The sequence below is a fragment of the Narcine bancroftii genome, chromosome 8 (genome assembly GCF_036971445.1).
Source record: "Narcine bancroftii isolate sNarBan1 chromosome 8, sNarBan1.hap1, whole genome shotgun sequence".
Taxonomy (NCBI): domain Eukaryota; kingdom Metazoa; phylum Chordata; class Chondrichthyes; order Torpediniformes; family Narcinidae; genus Narcine; species Narcine bancroftii.
The window spans coordinates 9,425,470-9,442,540 of NC_091476.1; the positions used below are offsets into that span (position 1 = coordinate 9,425,470).

At 39.6% G+C, this 17,071-nt stretch overlaps 1 protein-coding gene across 1 annotated transcript in view; it reads right to left on the reverse strand.

Moving 5' to 3' along the window:
• Positions 1–5,554: 5,554 nt before the first annotated feature.
• The window catches only part of LOC138740344 (calpain-5-like), a 101,369-nt gene continuing 89,852 nt past the window's right edge, over positions 5,555–17,071 (reverse strand). Inside the window, exons 8-12 of the mRNA XM_069892865.1 lie at positions 16,608–16,730; positions 15,388–15,584; positions 9,253–9,374; positions 7,514–7,650; positions 5,555–6,090 (exon numbers count right to left, since the gene is read on the reverse strand). Coding sequence (XP_069748966.1) covers positions 5,911–6,090; positions 7,514–7,650; positions 9,253–9,374; positions 15,388–15,584; positions 16,608–16,730 — 759 coding nt within the window. The 3' untranslated portion in view covers positions 5,555–5,910. The remainder of the gene's footprint in view (positions 6,091–7,513; positions 7,651–9,252; positions 9,375–15,387; positions 15,585–16,607; positions 16,731–17,071) is intronic.

The following is a 17,071-nucleotide window of genomic DNA, read 5'->3' on the forward strand; positions in this document are numbered from 1 at the left end:
CCTCCATTTCTTTTTCCTATATCTGTCATGACCATCTCTAATCTATTCACTTTTTCTTCTGTACTTTTTATTTCACTGAATTCTTGCATCTGCCATTCTTTTACTGTTTCCATATATTCTTTAAAAAAAATATATCCATGTACTTGCCCTTCCCTTCATCTTCCATTTCTCTGTGTTCTTCCTCCTCTTCTGAGTCCACTCCAGGATCTGTGTCTTTTACCTCTGTCTCTTCTAATTTTCTTGTTGGGTTGTTTATTTTATTTTGTTGGGTATTTTTGTTCTTCTTATTTTTATTAAAAGTGTCTTGGTGTTGGTCTTCTTCCTCTGAGTTGGTCATCTGTTGTTTCTTTGATTTCCTATTTTTATTCTCTTCCTTCTTGTTCCCGTTATTTTCTATGTTTTCCTGTTGAGAGTCTTGCTGTCGTTATACTTGTCTGTTTCAGCTGTGGAGATTTACTCCTCATCTGGTCCCCCCTCCCGTCGGTGTTGTTTTTGTCTTGTGCATCGTGCATGTGCGAGGATTCGCGCATGCACAGTTGCGCACTTTTGTTTGGCTCCGTGAGCCATCTTTGTAGTCCTGAGTTCGAGGTTTCCACTGACCTCAGGGAGTGGGCTTCTCTCTCCATGGCGGGCTTCCTCGTACCGGTAAGGCCTTCACCTTCCTCTTCCAATGTCCTTCCTTCCTTCTTTTCTTCCCGTTGTTTTTGGTTTTTCTTTCTTTGCTGCCATTTTCTCCACACTTTCACTTTCAATTTGTTATGGTTTCTGTGTGAGTGGCTTTGTTTTATCTTACCTTTTCTGGAGAGGGCTGGTATTTTCCTACCGGTCACTACTCCATCACGTGACTTCCTCCTGGCCCACAATGTTGTGGCAATCTAATATCTACCTACCAAAAAAAGCTTTCCATTTCAAAATGTTCTATTTTCCTTTGTTCATCCATGAGTCACTTAAATGCCCCTACTGTTCCAGCCTCCACCACCATCCCAAGCAATTATTTCCAGACATTGTCTAACCATTCCTCCCTTCACTTTGTGTAGATCCCCTCTAGTGTTTGCTACTCCCACCTTATCAATGCCTTTCATAACCTTGTAGACCTCTATTAAATAATCTTCTATCCTTCTTCACTCCAAAGAGAAAACTCCAACCTCATCTCCCAAATCCTTCCTGTAATAAGGTGACCAGAAATGGACACACTATTCTAAATCAGCAGAGATTTCTAGAGCTGCAACATTACCTCATGATTCCTGAACTCAATCCCTCAACCAATGAAGCATAGCATACTATAGACCTTCTGAACTATCCTATCAGCCTGTGTGCCAACCTTGAGAAATTTATGGATGTGGACTCCAAGGTTCTTCCGCACAGATAAGTATCCTACCATTAACCATATACTCAGCCTTCAAGTTTGACCTTCCAAAATGCATCACCTCATACTCAATTGAAGAGTCCAAAAGCCAGTAAAAAAAGGTGATGTAGCCACAGTGTATGTGCCCACACACATAAAACAAAAATCAAGATATAGAAAACAACAAAAGGATATAGGGACATTCAAGTGCAAATGATGTGGCATTCAACATTTACCCACCTATGGAAAAGTCTGTAATAAGAGTAAAGGCCAGAATCACTATGCAAAGCCAAGTTACAAAAGTGAAAGTGTGTATACTGTACACACTGTAGAAGAAACTGCCCTCAGTGATGTACTCTTCATGAGTATGGTAGTGCAGGAAGATTATAAACCAACAGCCAAGCATGAACAGAGTCGAGCAGGACAAGTGGACGATGTCATTACATACAAATGGAACAAATATTCCTTTCAAGCTGGACATGGGCAAAGATCGACTTGATCTGTGAGCATGACATCAGGGCAATGAAGATAAAGCCATACATCTATGTGCATCCTATACAGCTCAAAGCCTACAATGGAGAGAGCATCCACACAAAAGGTACATGTAAACTCAAGGTGAAAGATAAAGAGCACCACTTGGGTTCACAGTAGCCCCTGATGGGCATGTTTCACTGCTGGGTGACAAAGCATGTGAAAACTTAAGTTTAGTCAAGAGCATGTACATACCAGGGAAATCTATTGTGATAGCTGATGCATTATCCAGGGCAGCAACGCAGAGTGAAGCATACAATAAGAGTTCCACAGAGACAGATGTGAATCTCTTCCAGTATTTGACATAAAATCGAAGCAGATCGCAGCTGAAACAGAAAAGGGCACAGTTCTACATAAGTTCATCAAGAACCTGAATGAAGGATGGCCGAGAGGTGAATATTAGACATACTACAACATCAGAACTGAGCTGAGTGTTGTCAATGGGCTTCTACTCAAACAGCAGAATGATCATTCCTCAATCACTGTGACAAAAGATGCTGAAAAGGGTGCATGAGGGGCATCTTGGAATGGAAAAATGCAAGAGGAGGGCCAGAACTGCTGTTTATTGGCCAGGATAAATACTGACATTGACAGGATGGTTTCCAGCTGTGAGACCTGTTTGAAACATCACGCAGAACCATGGCAGAAATTTGGGACTGACCTGTGCCACATGGATGGAATAATTATTTGCTAGTTATTGATCATCTATCGAACTATCCAAAGATTGCACTGCTTCCTAGCATGTCTGATCAAATATATGAAATCAATCTTTGCAAGCCATGGAATTCTTCAAATTGTCGACAGTGACAATGGACCATGCTCCAGCTATAGAAAATTTCAGAACTTTGCAGAAGAGTATGATTTTTGGCATGCGACTTCAAGTCTTCTGCAAATATTAAAGCAGAGAATGAGTTCATATAGTTAAACAGTTGCTCAAGAAAGCACTAGACAGTGGCTCAGATCCTTATCTCGCTCTATTGAGTTATGGAGCTTTGCCACTTGAACATGGCACATCACCCGCTGAGCTTCTGATCGAACGTAAACGACGCACAACACTTCCCTATTCTGCAGGCCCAAACAAGAACAGAGATGTTGAACAGAAGTAAGTATCTGCAATGAAGACTAAAAGCAAACTATAACAAGTTAGCAAGAAGCTAACATGACACAGTGAGACCAGATTCCAACACTTGGGACAAAAAGGCCATGGTTCTGGAGGAAGTAAATCCAAGATCCTACACTGTCAGAACAGAGGAGGGTCAAATACTGAGGAGGAATTGAGAGTCTGCCGAAAATACAATAGACACTGCTGTGGGGGGGGGGGAGACTGACAAATACAGAAAATCCAGCTTGTTCCCTCTCCTAACAGTCACCCAGTTACCTGCATCTTGTCTTTTGGGTGTGACCATCTCCTTAATGCTCTTGACTATCATCTCTTCTGCCTACTAAATGATCTGGAGTTCTTCCAGCTCCAGCTTCTTTACTCCTGATCCTGAGGGGTAACCCACCCAGAGGCATCTCCTCCCCACCCTCCTGGCAGCTTTCCAAACTTAATTTTTTTCTCTCCCTGGGAAAGAAAAAGACCAAAGAACTGTCTCAAACAGCATCTATGGAGGCAAAGAAGTGGTCAAAGTTTCTGATTCCAGTGTCTTGTGCCCCTCTTCTCTCTTTCTCATATCTTTGCCCCAAAATGTTTCGTCTGATTGTCCTGAGGATACACCCTGACCTACTTAGTGCTTCCAGCATTTTCCATTTTTATTTTTTTCCCCATGCTAAATCCTCCTCTTCTCCCTTGTGTCACTGAAATTGGCTCAAAGTGTACAACCAGAAAAACCAACTCCGCTTTTATGAATTACCATTCCTCAGCCTCCTGCTTTTTCCAGTGACCCCCTGATGAATCAATAACATTATTACATCAGTATTGCATTAACAATTGATACAAGTATGAATCATTTTTGACAGTTAACACTGATTGAATGACTGGTGAAAGATATTACACTATATATGAGATGATTATAGATTGTCAGATTTTCCTCCAAAATTATTGCTCGCTTCCAAACCTGCAATTTTCAGCACTTCTGCCTTGAATCATACAATTCTAGCAATTTTGTCCAATTTTCTCTCTCCTCTGTTTTGATTCATAATTTTCTACTTACAGCTCCTCCAGACAAATGATCTTTTATGGTTTTTTTTTCCCACACTGCGTTCCAGGAAATTATTCCCATTTTCTCGCAACGCATGCTGTGTAAAAAAAGGAGGGTGCCCTTCCTGTCAAGACATTTTACCTCCTGGACTTGTCATTTTTCCTGAACACCAGCAGCCTGTCGTGAACAGTGGGCTAATGAATAGGATGTTGCTGCAGTGGCATTGCAACTCCCACCTCCCACATCTTTGCCTCCCGCACTTCTGGCAAAGAAACAGAGATTCGTGTGTGAACAACCAAGGCTGAGATGTCCGGTAAAATTACGCAAAGTCTATCTTAAAAAAAAAAACTATTTGATTAACAAGCCTTCATCTTTCCTCTCACAGCTAATAGCAACAGCATTATGTACTTCGATCTCACCTGATGTCCATCCTGTCATTTTCTTTGTTCTCGTGACCATACACCACACAAACCGGTCGTTTGACCTCTTGCCTATATGCACTAATCCCATTTGCCTGCTTTAGAATGCTATTCTTCAATGCCGTGCCTATTAAACTCCATTCAAATGCCTCTTCAACATATTAATTTACCTGATTCCACCGCTTTCTCTGGCAGCTCAGGCCAGCTAACCAATCACTCTATGTAAAAAAAAAAAACACCCCTCAGAACCCCCTTTCTCAACTCAACCTATGCCCTGTTGTTTTAATATCCCTCACCATGGGGAAAAGGTTTTTTGTCTATCGATGCCTCTTGTACGCTTGCATCAAGTTGCCCCTTGGCCTCCAAGAGAAAAAATAAAGCACAGCCTATCTGATCTTTCACCATAACTGAATTTGTTCAACCCATCCTCTGTCTTCCTGCCAGTACCATCCTTCCCTTCCTAGAGTATGGCAATCAGACCAGCACACAATAACACCTCACCCCTCCCCACTTTCTTTTCCTCTTGTAACATGCTTTATCTCCAAGTTTTGACAAAGTCATCAACTGCAACATTAATGTTGCTTCTGCTGAACATTTCCAGCAATCTTTATTTTCAGGTTTTCAGCATCTGTAGACTTTTTGCTGGTCAATTTTGCTCTAGTTATTTGGCACCTCAGGCATCAGTTCCATGGAAATACCACCATCTGCCATTATTTTATCATTGCCAAGTCCAGATCCAGAAATCCTCCACCCACCAGGTCCTTCACTGGAAGGCTTGCAGTGATTCAAGGTGGCCCACTGTCAGGAGCGGCTAAGAACATTCAACATCACAAGGAAATATAGGTCAATATCTGGCCATACCTCTGAGGAATCTTGCATGTGAAGATGAGGAACTGTCAAGCGATGGAATGTGTTATCTCTTCCAGTCTCTGCGTCAAGGACGTATTTCAATTCCAGCTCCCCTGGTCAGCGAAACCTATTTTAATTTACTAACCAAAATATATCACTGAAATTTTAATTCTCCAAGCTCAAAATCAGAAGATTCCAGGATGAAGAAGAAGACCACCACAAAATGGAACTTGAAGCTGAACGGAAAGAGATGTCAGCATGAACCTGGCTATAATATTGTCATTGCTTGATAGGGCAGAGAACTGAATATTAGCAGCAAATGTGGCCGCAATGCTGAGAGAACTTGAAGCCAGCGTTTTAGTAAATAAAATCTTTAAAGAGAGCTTAAATCAGTCATATTTTGAAGCATTTTGAGTTGCTTGCTGGGTATCAGAAATAGGTTAAAAATAGAAATGTTACTGAATGAATCGCGCTACTATTGCAACATACTCATTGTTAATACATATTTTCTTAGGGAAACAAGTGCTGACCAGTTTGGTCTTTAAATCTCCAGTCTGTTCTGGGAGGGGAGGGGGATGTACTTGAAGCTCAGCTGCAGTGGTATATTCTCAGCAGCCTTTGCTTTTCAGAATGCTGCCAAGTTGCTGCTGGTCCCGACAGTGACGGTGATACTGCCTGGCATCTCTCCTTTCTGCCTGCCCTTCTTGCAAAGCTGTAGGATCTGTTGAGTGCTGGGTTTATCTTGCGATTCTTCAAGGGTCACCTCCCCCATTAGTTTATCACAAAACGCATTGCTGTTCCAAATCTGTGAAGAAAAGATGCTTTGTTGCTTCGTGGTAGAAGTAAATTGTATCTCTTTTTGGCTATTTAATATTCACAAAACCCCAGTGTTTTAAAATACTCGCTCTCATTTTCAAATCCTCCATTATCTTTCACTCCTCATCTCTACAATCCCCTCCATCCTTTCCAAGCTTCAATACTGGATGCACTTGTGTTATTTCAATCCTGGCCATTTACTCACCAGTGATTTTAATTACTGCACTCTTGATAGCTTTCCCTTCACCCCTCACAGCTCTAAAGTTTGAGATTATCCTAAAATGTCTCCCTCTCTTTCTTCCTTTCAGATGTGTGCACGTTGACCAAACTTTTGGTCACTTCCCCGCAACGTCAAAGTCCAGGGTTCAATCCCGACTCAATCTGAAAGTTGACTTTTAGGGAATACAGCACTAGGATTCCCAAATCCCCTTGCGACCTCCGCTTTCTCAGCCATTTTGGAAAATAGTCCATAAACCACAGTGCTTGACCATACACTTCCCTTCACTGTATTCCATCTGCCATTTTTTGTTGGACCATTCTAACCGATCCAAGTCCCTCTGCAGACTCTCTCCTTCCTCAGTATTGCTACCGCTCAACCTAACTTTGCATCATCTGCAAACTTGGCCACAAAGCCATTAATTCTGCCATTACCTCATTTCCCTATGGCACAAAAAGAAGTGGACCCACCACCAACCCCTATGGTAAGCCTCAAGTCACCATCAGTCAGCCAGAAAAAAGCCCAATTATTCCCACAATTTGCATGCTGCCCATCAGCCAGCTTCTAATAACTAATATTGTTTGTTATTGCTCCAGTGAATAGGTGATGAATAGATAGTTATTTGATATGGGTTCTAAAGTGGTCCAAAAAATTTTCTGTACAGTTACGGCTGAAATTGCTGAATTTTCCCACGATTCTCTGAAAATCAAAGGTTATGTGATGAAAAATTCCTTCTTGCATTTCATGATAAGTGTATTAATTTAATCAGCCCTGGCGTTGGGGGAGGAGGGAGCAGGAAAAGTGAGGCGATCGATCTCAGTGATTCAGATTCAACAAGGTTCAAAACATCCTGTCGATGATGTGTGACCTGCTGTGTCACACAGGTGGTGTAGGCTTGAAGGGCCAAATGGCCTACTCCTATTTTCTATGTTTCTCCAGCACTTTTGTATATTGCACTACATCCCCCCCTATCCTTATACTTTCCCATGTTTAATGCAAAACTTTGATGGTGTCACAATGTTATTCCTGCTGTTTAACTGAATAATATTGTCTACAAGTTATTTCTTCACGTTTAATACAATATTTTGATCTAGCATTGTCTGTCAACTCAGACAATCTTAGAAATCAGTTTCTCATGATGTAATTGATCACCACAAGTCTAAACATTAATTTCTGACAGTGGCAGGCACCTTACCTGAATGATTATAGGAAGGGATGGGTTCTTCCTGTAGAAGATTACTTTGGAATCAAATTGTGGATTCAATGTGTCTTCAAAAATAGCAGTATGTATCCTGCTAAATTCACATTTAATAACTGCATATGGATCTGCTCCTGAAATACATCAAAAGAGGAATTTGATTTAGTTTTGCATCCTTTTCATGAAGAACTTCTCAACTTCTTTTTACTACTCAAGATGACATGGAGAAAATATTTAGACTGGACTCCTAGATCTAGTTAATATTAATAAAAAAAAAACACAGAAAGGCTGGTCTTGCACCGTCCATGACGTAAAAATATATTACTGTCATTTCGGGCCGGAGCCCTTCTTCAAGCAAATGTTCCTGTTCGGAAGGTGCAAGAATAGACTGAATGCCGACTGGGGGAGGAGTCTGGAACAACAAAAGGTGTTAAATGGATATGATAAGAGGAGAGGTGAAATTTGATTTTTGGCTCTGTGAAAGACTTTTGGGGTGGGGGGGGAACACAAAGAGAGAGAACTATGGGAATAATGACAGGAGTTGAAGTCCTGGGTTCAATCCTGACTTGAAGAAGTGGGGGAAGGGGTTAATGTAATTCTGAGAAGTTGATGTTAATGCCATCTGGTTGGATGGTGCCCAGATGGAAGATGAAGTGTTGTTCCCCCAATTTGCGGACAGTCTTAGTCTGGCAGTGCACGAGACCATGCACAGATGTTTTGGCGAAGGGAATTGAAATGGGTGGCCACTGGGAGATCCATTTAATTAAAATTAATTTTAAATCCTACTTTGGAGTCTTGCTTCAACGATATAAAAGTTAATAGGGTAACCAATATTGCCCTTTGCCATCATCTCACTATGAAACTCCAAAGTGGAAATGGTTGAATCTCGTGCCGTATTTAAATAAAATCCTTGTAATACTTCCTACTAATGATGCAAACAATGGAATGGTTTCTGTTTCAGGCACTGGGGTCTTTGCATTGTATCAAAGGACAACTGCAAGACCATTACATACAGATAGTACATTTTCAAAATTATTTAATCCAACCTAAAAGTGGTGTACCCTGCTGTATGCATTGAAAATATATTTCATATGGTAACTACCTCATGACCATTTTGAAAGTGGCCTTTTGTACTGTCAGATTATCATAGACCAGCAACTCTCACATGGCAAGATCATCCAGAGATATTCAAAATCGCGTCGAAGGTCTGAATTTTCTGCAATGATAGGCAGCACAGTATTTTGTAAGAGCTATTCTCAATGGGGACCACAGTACATTTAAGAAGGACCATGAACTGAAATTTTTATTTTTAATGTAGTCATTAGGGGAGAATTACAGACAAAACCAACTAAACTTGACAGCTTCACAGGGAAAAGAGACCATAACCAAAAAGAAGTTAAGAATAGCTGTAATTACACCTGCTGCCTCACAGTTTGCATGGCCCGAGTTCAGTCCTGACATCGAGTGCAGTCAGAGTGGAGTTTGAATTCTCTTATTGTTTCTACTTGTGTTTCCTCACACATCATAAGTCATGCTGGTTGGTTAATTGGCTTTTGCAAATGGTCCTTGATTTGGCTGAGTGGCCGAAGAATCAGAGTGAGCTGATGAACATGCAAGAAGGAATAGCTGACATAGAAATAAGTGAGGGAATGTGACAGATGGAAGAGCTGACATAGACTCATTGGGCTGAATGCCTCTTCTGTTGTAAGAAAATATTGGCTCAGTACTGGGCATACCTCCAGAGGAATCCTGCTTTGGAAGGTCTCTTGCACTGTGAAGGTGCAGCTGTGTGACAATCCGTGGATAACGTAGAATAATGTTCCATAAGGTAATCTCTGGCTTGTCTAGGGTCAATTCCCTAGGGTTAAATTCAAAACAAAATGCGTCATATTACCAGACACAATTACTTACAAGTCACAGTACATCAGTGCTATCAATTGGTTTCTTCCTCAGTGTCATGTTTCGATGCTCAATAAATGATCGATAAGTTCTGTTAATTTTCTACTCCATGTAAAACTCTATTATTCCTGAGGTTGAGAGTTTCCCATTTGCATGCATTTACGTGGCTCTGATCCTAGAAGCTGAAATAAGACTTGAAAACAAGGCCCAGTGCATTGGATTGCAAAAGAGAATTGAACCCAAAGCAGTACTCAGTACCCCAAAAGCAATATTACCTTATCCCTGTTGCTTTAACCTGCCACCTGTTATATTCAGAGAATCCTGACATGTCAGCACATGGAGAAATGGAATAAATAGTCTGAGTATCTTGTATAGCAATTGGTTACCCACATCACCAGTATTGCAAAATTAACATGCAATGCTTAAAAATGTGAAGGTATTGGAAAAGCAGCAAAATGAATAAAGAAGATTTGTGACTGGCACAATTTGAAAGGTTACCTTTAAAAGAGAGACCAACCAGGGGCAACATGGTGCCTTCTCACCTCTTAACACATGACTCACTTTGTGCCTTTGGAACTCTGTTAGAGCACAGCCCCAAGGATAAAATAATAAGCTAATTCCTTCAAGAATGAATAAACAAAAAGCTCAGAGGTCAAATAAATTAAGTTGTTTCAGTGTAGCAAAATAACAGGTCATCAATCCATCCCAGCCTCTAAGTCAGACAAGAACCCTTCATCAGAGCCAATTGGGAAGGTTAAAGTTACCAGATTTATTTAGCTGCACAAATTCATTTTGTTGCTGCTTTTTTTTAAAACAAGGTGATTCTTTCCTGGCCTATAATTGACTTGCATATGGTAGGAGAGGAGAAGGCCAAAAAATTATTTACAAGTAGAATTTTAAATTGTTAAAAACAAATAACCCAATTTATTTGGGATAAAATGAAACAATTTGTGGGATTATCCTCAAAGATGCCTCTAGTTTAATACCCATGACTTTGGGTAATAGAATCTTGGCTACGTGGTACTAACACGGTATCAGGTGGATTGAAGATTGTTGTGATTAACAGAGGCAATTTAGGTATTTTGAGGGATGTAGAAGTAAATATAATTTACCCAACAAATTCTTCTGATATCTCCAATTGCGATCTTTTTTTGTGGGAAATGTGGGGACCATTAAAAGTCCTACCAAAGCGCTCAGACATTACATTCTAATTCAAAGGGGGGAGGGGGGAATGCAACCAAATTTATCTCTAATATAAATGCTCTGATCCAAGATCAAAGCTCAAAATCTGGACAACACAGATCGAGGGAGAGATGGGAATCGGATTTGGGCATTGGAATTGAGCCACAATGCTGGTCAAATCTATGTGTAGATAGTATGACCACCTTAATTAATTCTAGATATAGACTGATTCATTATAATTTTCTGCACCAATTATATTTCACACATTAAAAGATGCATTTTTAAAAAAAACCATGGTTTTCTGATAGGTGTTTTAGGTGTGGTACCTTTGAACATTCCACCTTGTTATGCACGAAATTAAGACCCTTTTGGATAGAATTGGGGGAAGTGTTAACAAAAATTGTGGGGGTCATCTTCCCTCTTCATACACTTGTTTACCACAATATAAAATTACAGCATTTCCACAAATGATTTAGTAAAAGCACAAAATGCTGGAGAAACTCAGCTGGTCCTTTATGTAGCAAAGGATCAGGGTGAGATAGTACATGAGGCCATGGACAGAAATGTGAGTATGGGAGTGAGACTCAAAATTGAAATGGTTGGCTACTGGGAGGTTCCTGTTGTGGCAAAATGTTTTTACTTCAACCACGATGTCTACAGATTTTTGTGATGTACCTGTGAATTATTTACTTGATCTTGAATCTCATTATTATTTATAGATCCCTCAATAACTTCACCTGAACCATCTTTGCTTCCTCAGAATCTGGTCCAAGGTACAACCTGACTCACCTCTGCCAATCATCACCACCGTGCAAGCCTTTGACTTTGTTGCTTCTCCAGCACCATGAAAAACGGGTATATTTGGCAATGTTTTCTGTCATCTACCCTAAATTAACTTTAAAATCGGCTCCACACTTGTGAAGTTCAGTGCACTCTTGACTTAAATGTGTTGCATATGCAAGTTATCGTTGAATTGAATGACAAACCTTGGTAAAGAATTAACAATTTGAAAACCAACAAAACTAAATGATATGCAAGAAAAAAAGATTGGTTAAAAAATATAGGTATTTGCTCTTGTGAAAACTACTGAGGCTTGTCAGAATAATTGTGATTCAATTTACAATGTATGCAGGGGTTTACCATTTTCAACCAGCGTTGGATATCACAAATTAAGCTGTTGAGATATAATAGAGCTCAATTCCTGATGGAAGTGCCATGGAACAGGTGTACTTTGAATGAATCTGTAAGACGAGTAGTCCCAGTGTACCATTCTCAACTTTATAACTGAGAGCCACAGGCCTCTACCACCCCCCCATCCCACCCCTCTGGGAGCCACGGTAAATTGAAGGAGGGCCACGGACTGAAATAAAATATTTTTTGTTTTTTCTTTTTAAAATATTTTCATTGAGTTTAATTTTAAAAAAATATACACAGATATTAATGCAAGACATGGGCTAAAAATATAAGAAAAGACAGATAATTTGTACTTCTCAAATCATACAAAGTACAAACTATGTGTATCCTTCTCAATCAAATCCACTTCATCAAAATATCGTAAAAGAAAAAAAAAACAAAAGGAACCCTCCTCCCTTATTAATCGAACCCCTCCCTCTAAACAAGGTTAAAACTTTGCATATCTAACATACATAGGAAACGAAAGACAACATTCGGAAACCAGACAACTCTCCTTGGGATCATCCAAACACCCTAATTCTTTAAATTATGGTAATACGCTATAAATGGGCCCCACGACTTGTAAAAAAAATGACCTTTACATTTTTTTTTCTTTATATAGTCATTAGGAGAGAAGTATGGAAGAAATCAACTAAACTTGACTGCTTCACAGAGAAGGGGCCCCATAAACTTTGAGCAAAGTCCTAAGGGGGTGTTAGCCAAAACAAAGGTTGAGAATGGTTGTTATAGGTGATTACACCAGTGTTATTATCGGAACTGCAATTAAAATTCCCAAAAAGAAAGCAATCACACACGCACACGGACTTTTGGCACTTAGGTAAAATTCACTAATAGCCTTCAAAACAGAAATGACTAAACACTAGAAGGAGAAAAACACAGGAAAATGCTTAAAAGTGGGTGACTGGGACTGACTGGATTACGGAAAGAAAGATGGGCTTCCAAAAATTAATTGATGATTTCAAGAATACATTTCCTTTGTATTATTTAATTCAATATAATTTTCAAGCTTTATGATAAATTTGCTGAAAAAAAATCTGCAGCCTGTTTGGCGTAGCAGTTAACGCAACGCCTTTACAGCGCCAGCGATCTGGACCAGACTGGGGTTTGATTCCCGTGCTGTCTGTAAAGAGTGTGTACATTCTCCCCGCGTCTGCATGGGTTTTCTCCGGGGCTTCCGGTTTCCTCCCACCGTTCAAAGCGTGTAAATTGGGCTGAAATGGCCTGTTAATGTGCTGTATGTTTACATTTAAAGTATCATTCAGCAATTTTAAAAATTGTGACAGATGGGCAATATGAATTGCTGCAGTACTGCTGTCTGCCTGTTGGTGGAGCCATTGTGCTCCAGTCAATTCCTTGCAGCACCAGAGATGTGCCCATGTTCCAATTCCACAAGAACTGTTGCTGTTCATCCTCACTCCACAAGTCCTGGACAATAGTCCGGGATCTCATTTAAAAATGAGGGCAATAACTTATAACCTTTTCCCAAGGATCAAAATGTTACGATAACATGTCAACCGTGCAATTACATGTAAACCACAAACCTGTTTGCATAATTTAATCTGCTGGAAAGCTACACACGAGGAACAAATCATAATTTTCTCCACTCGTAAATGAAATTTATGAAGTTTGAAAAGAAGGTTTGTCGCACAAGTACATTTTGTTTTCTCCCCCAAAATGTGTAACAGAAAAACTTGAGAAAATGTGTCACACCACGCAGATAGGATGGGTCTCTAGAGAAATGTGTTACATTCCTGGTCAAATTTGTGTTAAGCCCACAGTGATTCGAACCTCAATCTGCCAGCAAATGCATCATTATGTCTGTATCACTGCTTTTAAAATGATCTCACACACACCTCTCAGTAAGGTGTGAACATACAAGAGGAGAAAACACTGAAAAGTGCATAAGTAATATGATGTACATGTAGTAAGTCAACTTGGCAACTTATACAAGAAGTCTCAGCAGACATATTCTGAATATTTGTTCTCTGAAATCAAGTCCTATGGCCAAATCAGCAGTCCTAACGTCTGAACCCGGTGTTAGAAATAAAACCAAAAATGTGCACAATCCATTGGGGATTTAGTTCAATGCACAGGAGTTCAATTTTGGAATTCTTTTGGCTTTATCATTTTTCTTTGTACTGTTGCCAATCAAATTAGACACAAAATAATCTATGGCTGAGAGAAGTTAAGGAATTACGTTGGAAACAGAAACTGGTGGCTATGCGGTGCATATTCGCCAGGTGGTAGGACACATGGGAATTGTACTGATTGTTCCACGCTTATAAATTTGAAAATTATTTGCACTCAAAAGACACATTATCCTTGTTTCTCTGAATAGCACAGTTTTAACTGAGGGAGCAGTCAATTCCTGACGGAGTGATCAATTCAAGTCATGAGAATTAATTCTGGACCATTGAGCATCTATTTAGCTGCAAGAAGCTCACCAGGGGGAAAATACAGAAAGCGAGTTTCGTGCAGGACTTCTTATTGCAAGCTTAGGCATCTGAATGAGAATTAGTTCACAAGAATCAATAGCAGAACAGCACTGACTTCAGTTGGGCACACGCTGCATATATAATATTGAACCTTTGAGATCAAGGAGCAACAAATGTGGAATAAGCAACAGGTTTATCTTATTCATAAAGAGGATTAACTAGTGTGAAAATCTCTTAGCTGTGCTCACTAATGCTTGCAAAGGCTTCTTGAAGCTATATGGATCAAGGAAAAATGGTGAAGCTCACTCTGGCTTTGTGTCTGACTGGACCAGTATGTTTCTGCTCATTGCCCAAGGAGATTAAATCTTTTTATCTCCTTAGAGTTCCTTAGAAGTTGTTATAGATGCAACCATAGATTTATCATTTTTCTTAGACAATAAAGGGAGAAATTAGAAAGTATTTTCCCCACACTGAAAATTATTAGAATTTAGAAACCTATGTATGAAATCCATGGTCTCCCCTTTCAAAACATTGAAATTCAGGATAGCAGTTTAAGGTGAATAATGTTTTAACATAAAATCACTATTGCGAGAAACCATAACATTTACCTGAAAATAAATAGCAATGCAATTTTCAACAAAAACTATGAACAAATTCATGAAGAGAAATGTCATTAGACAATACATCCAACAGAGTATCAACAGAAGTGTAATGACTAACTGTGCAGATTCTACACAGCAATTCATTGCATTTCATGATGTCTAGGGTACAGTGGCAGTTTATTTAAAATGCTTCATAAGAAATAAAAGCAGGAGTTGGCTATCTGGCCTGTCGAGGCTGCCCAGCCATTCAATAAGATCGTGGCAGATCTGGCTGTGGACCCAACTCCACTTACCTGCCTGTTCCCCAAAACACTTTATTATTCATAAATCTTCCTAACGGTTTCTCGTGTACTTTTAATAAGGCCATCTTTATTTGATTGATCATGGATTTCCACAGAAAATTCATATTTTATTTATTTTAAGTGTCCTTGATGTCTAGCTTAGCTAAATTATTTAAAGTAGCAAAAGACTTTTACGAATACACAATTTGTATGAGCTAAGAGTTCTCATAATATTCAGCCCTTTTGCTTTGTCTTATCTCCAGATTTCTGGGAAATACCTGCATCCAGAAGCCTTATCTGTATAGACTCTCAGCAGAAAATCGCCTTCTGAACTTGGCTCCAAGGTGGTTGGGATAATGACGTAACGTCCTTTTTTCAGGTCCATTCGAAGGAAGATACTTCGCGTCGCTCTGTAGGCTGACGTGAATACTTTCTTAAACAAACTGTGCATTCTGTACTCCCGGTTAAGTTCAACCTTGAAATGAAAGCAATGAGGTTTATGATCAAGAGAAGTTTCAAGTGCTTTGCTCTTTTTTAAAATTTATTTTCTGGCACTAAAGTTCTTTGAGATGGCTTTCTAATCTTGTACAGTCTCAGTTCACTTCTGCAGAGAGGAATGTAAACTGTTCCTTCAAATTTCCACCAAGCCCTACTAAAGTCAGAGACACTGAAGAGGAGGATATCAAGATCAACTTTTACAGACAGATAAAGATAGAAATGCTGGAAACACTTCAGGTCAGGAAGCATCTGTAGAAAGAGAAACAAAATTCAGGTTATAGTCCAATCTTCAAATGAGTCAGGTTTGAATCAAGTTCTGAGGGTAGAGTTGGCGGGGTACAACTCTTCCTAAGATTGTAAAATAATTCACAAAAAAAAACTTAATAGGTCATGTACAAATAAGTTTGAGTAAATTATTTCTGGGGAGGTGCTTGGATTAAGGGATATTGTCAGTTGGTTTGCTATAAAGGTTGATCCACTCAATAAGAGATGGTCAACTTTGGGTCAAAAGGCTCATTTCCTGTTCCTAAGTCATCTTGGCTCCTTCCCTTCGATTATTCAACTGGTAAATGGTAGGTTACTGTCATTCAGGTCAGGTTCTGTTTCTTGTCTGTGCATTTTAGTCAGTCTCAAATGGTGAACCAAGGTCGTGTCTACACACAAAACAAAACAACTTTATTCTAAGGGGAAAGTACCAACTTGAGTTGGGGGTTCTGGTAGCTTTCTAGGGATCATCCAGTGAATCACATGGCATCTTTGGGTAAGAGCAGGCACTTCTGTTTTAACGTGTTCAGGCAACCAATATACGGCAAAGGGTTTTTAGTTCACATATGAAGAATTGAACTTGTGCGAGGTGCTAGTTTTCACCAATGGAATTTTACCTCTGACATTTATAAAGGTTCTGAAAATATTGAATAAGTAAAGCTTTATATTGTGGGAGTGTTCTTTGTTGTAGACAGGTCTTATCATCTGCAACCAAAGTAAATAACATTAGCTTTACCTGGAAGATGTTGAAACCAATGATCAAGTTAATTTCTTTGCCTTCCACCCTGTGAATGCGCTTGTCCCTCTGCTGCAGTGAAACAAGTACCTCGTCCTCCTCCTTTGTCACGTCAAAAACATACTAGGCAAAGAGAAAAAAAAGAAAAGCTCAGTGAGAAGCGGGTGATTTAGAGAGAGTATTCATGGCCATGCTCGAGGCAATCAGATGCAGGGAAACGAGGGGAAAATGAGCAAGATTGCTGAATCTCAATGATAAACAGAAACATGCTTTATGAATGCAAATTTTTCCCTTTGATCAGAGGCTGTAATCATTGTGTATAGTGTGGATGGGTTTAGAGAGGAAATGTTAGAATGCAGGAACTGGTACTGAAGGCACATTTATCAGAATAAGTATAGAGAAGAGGACATATGAAGAGGTGCAGGGAATGTAGTGCAGAGTTGCCAAGGCTTGTGTTTAAAGAA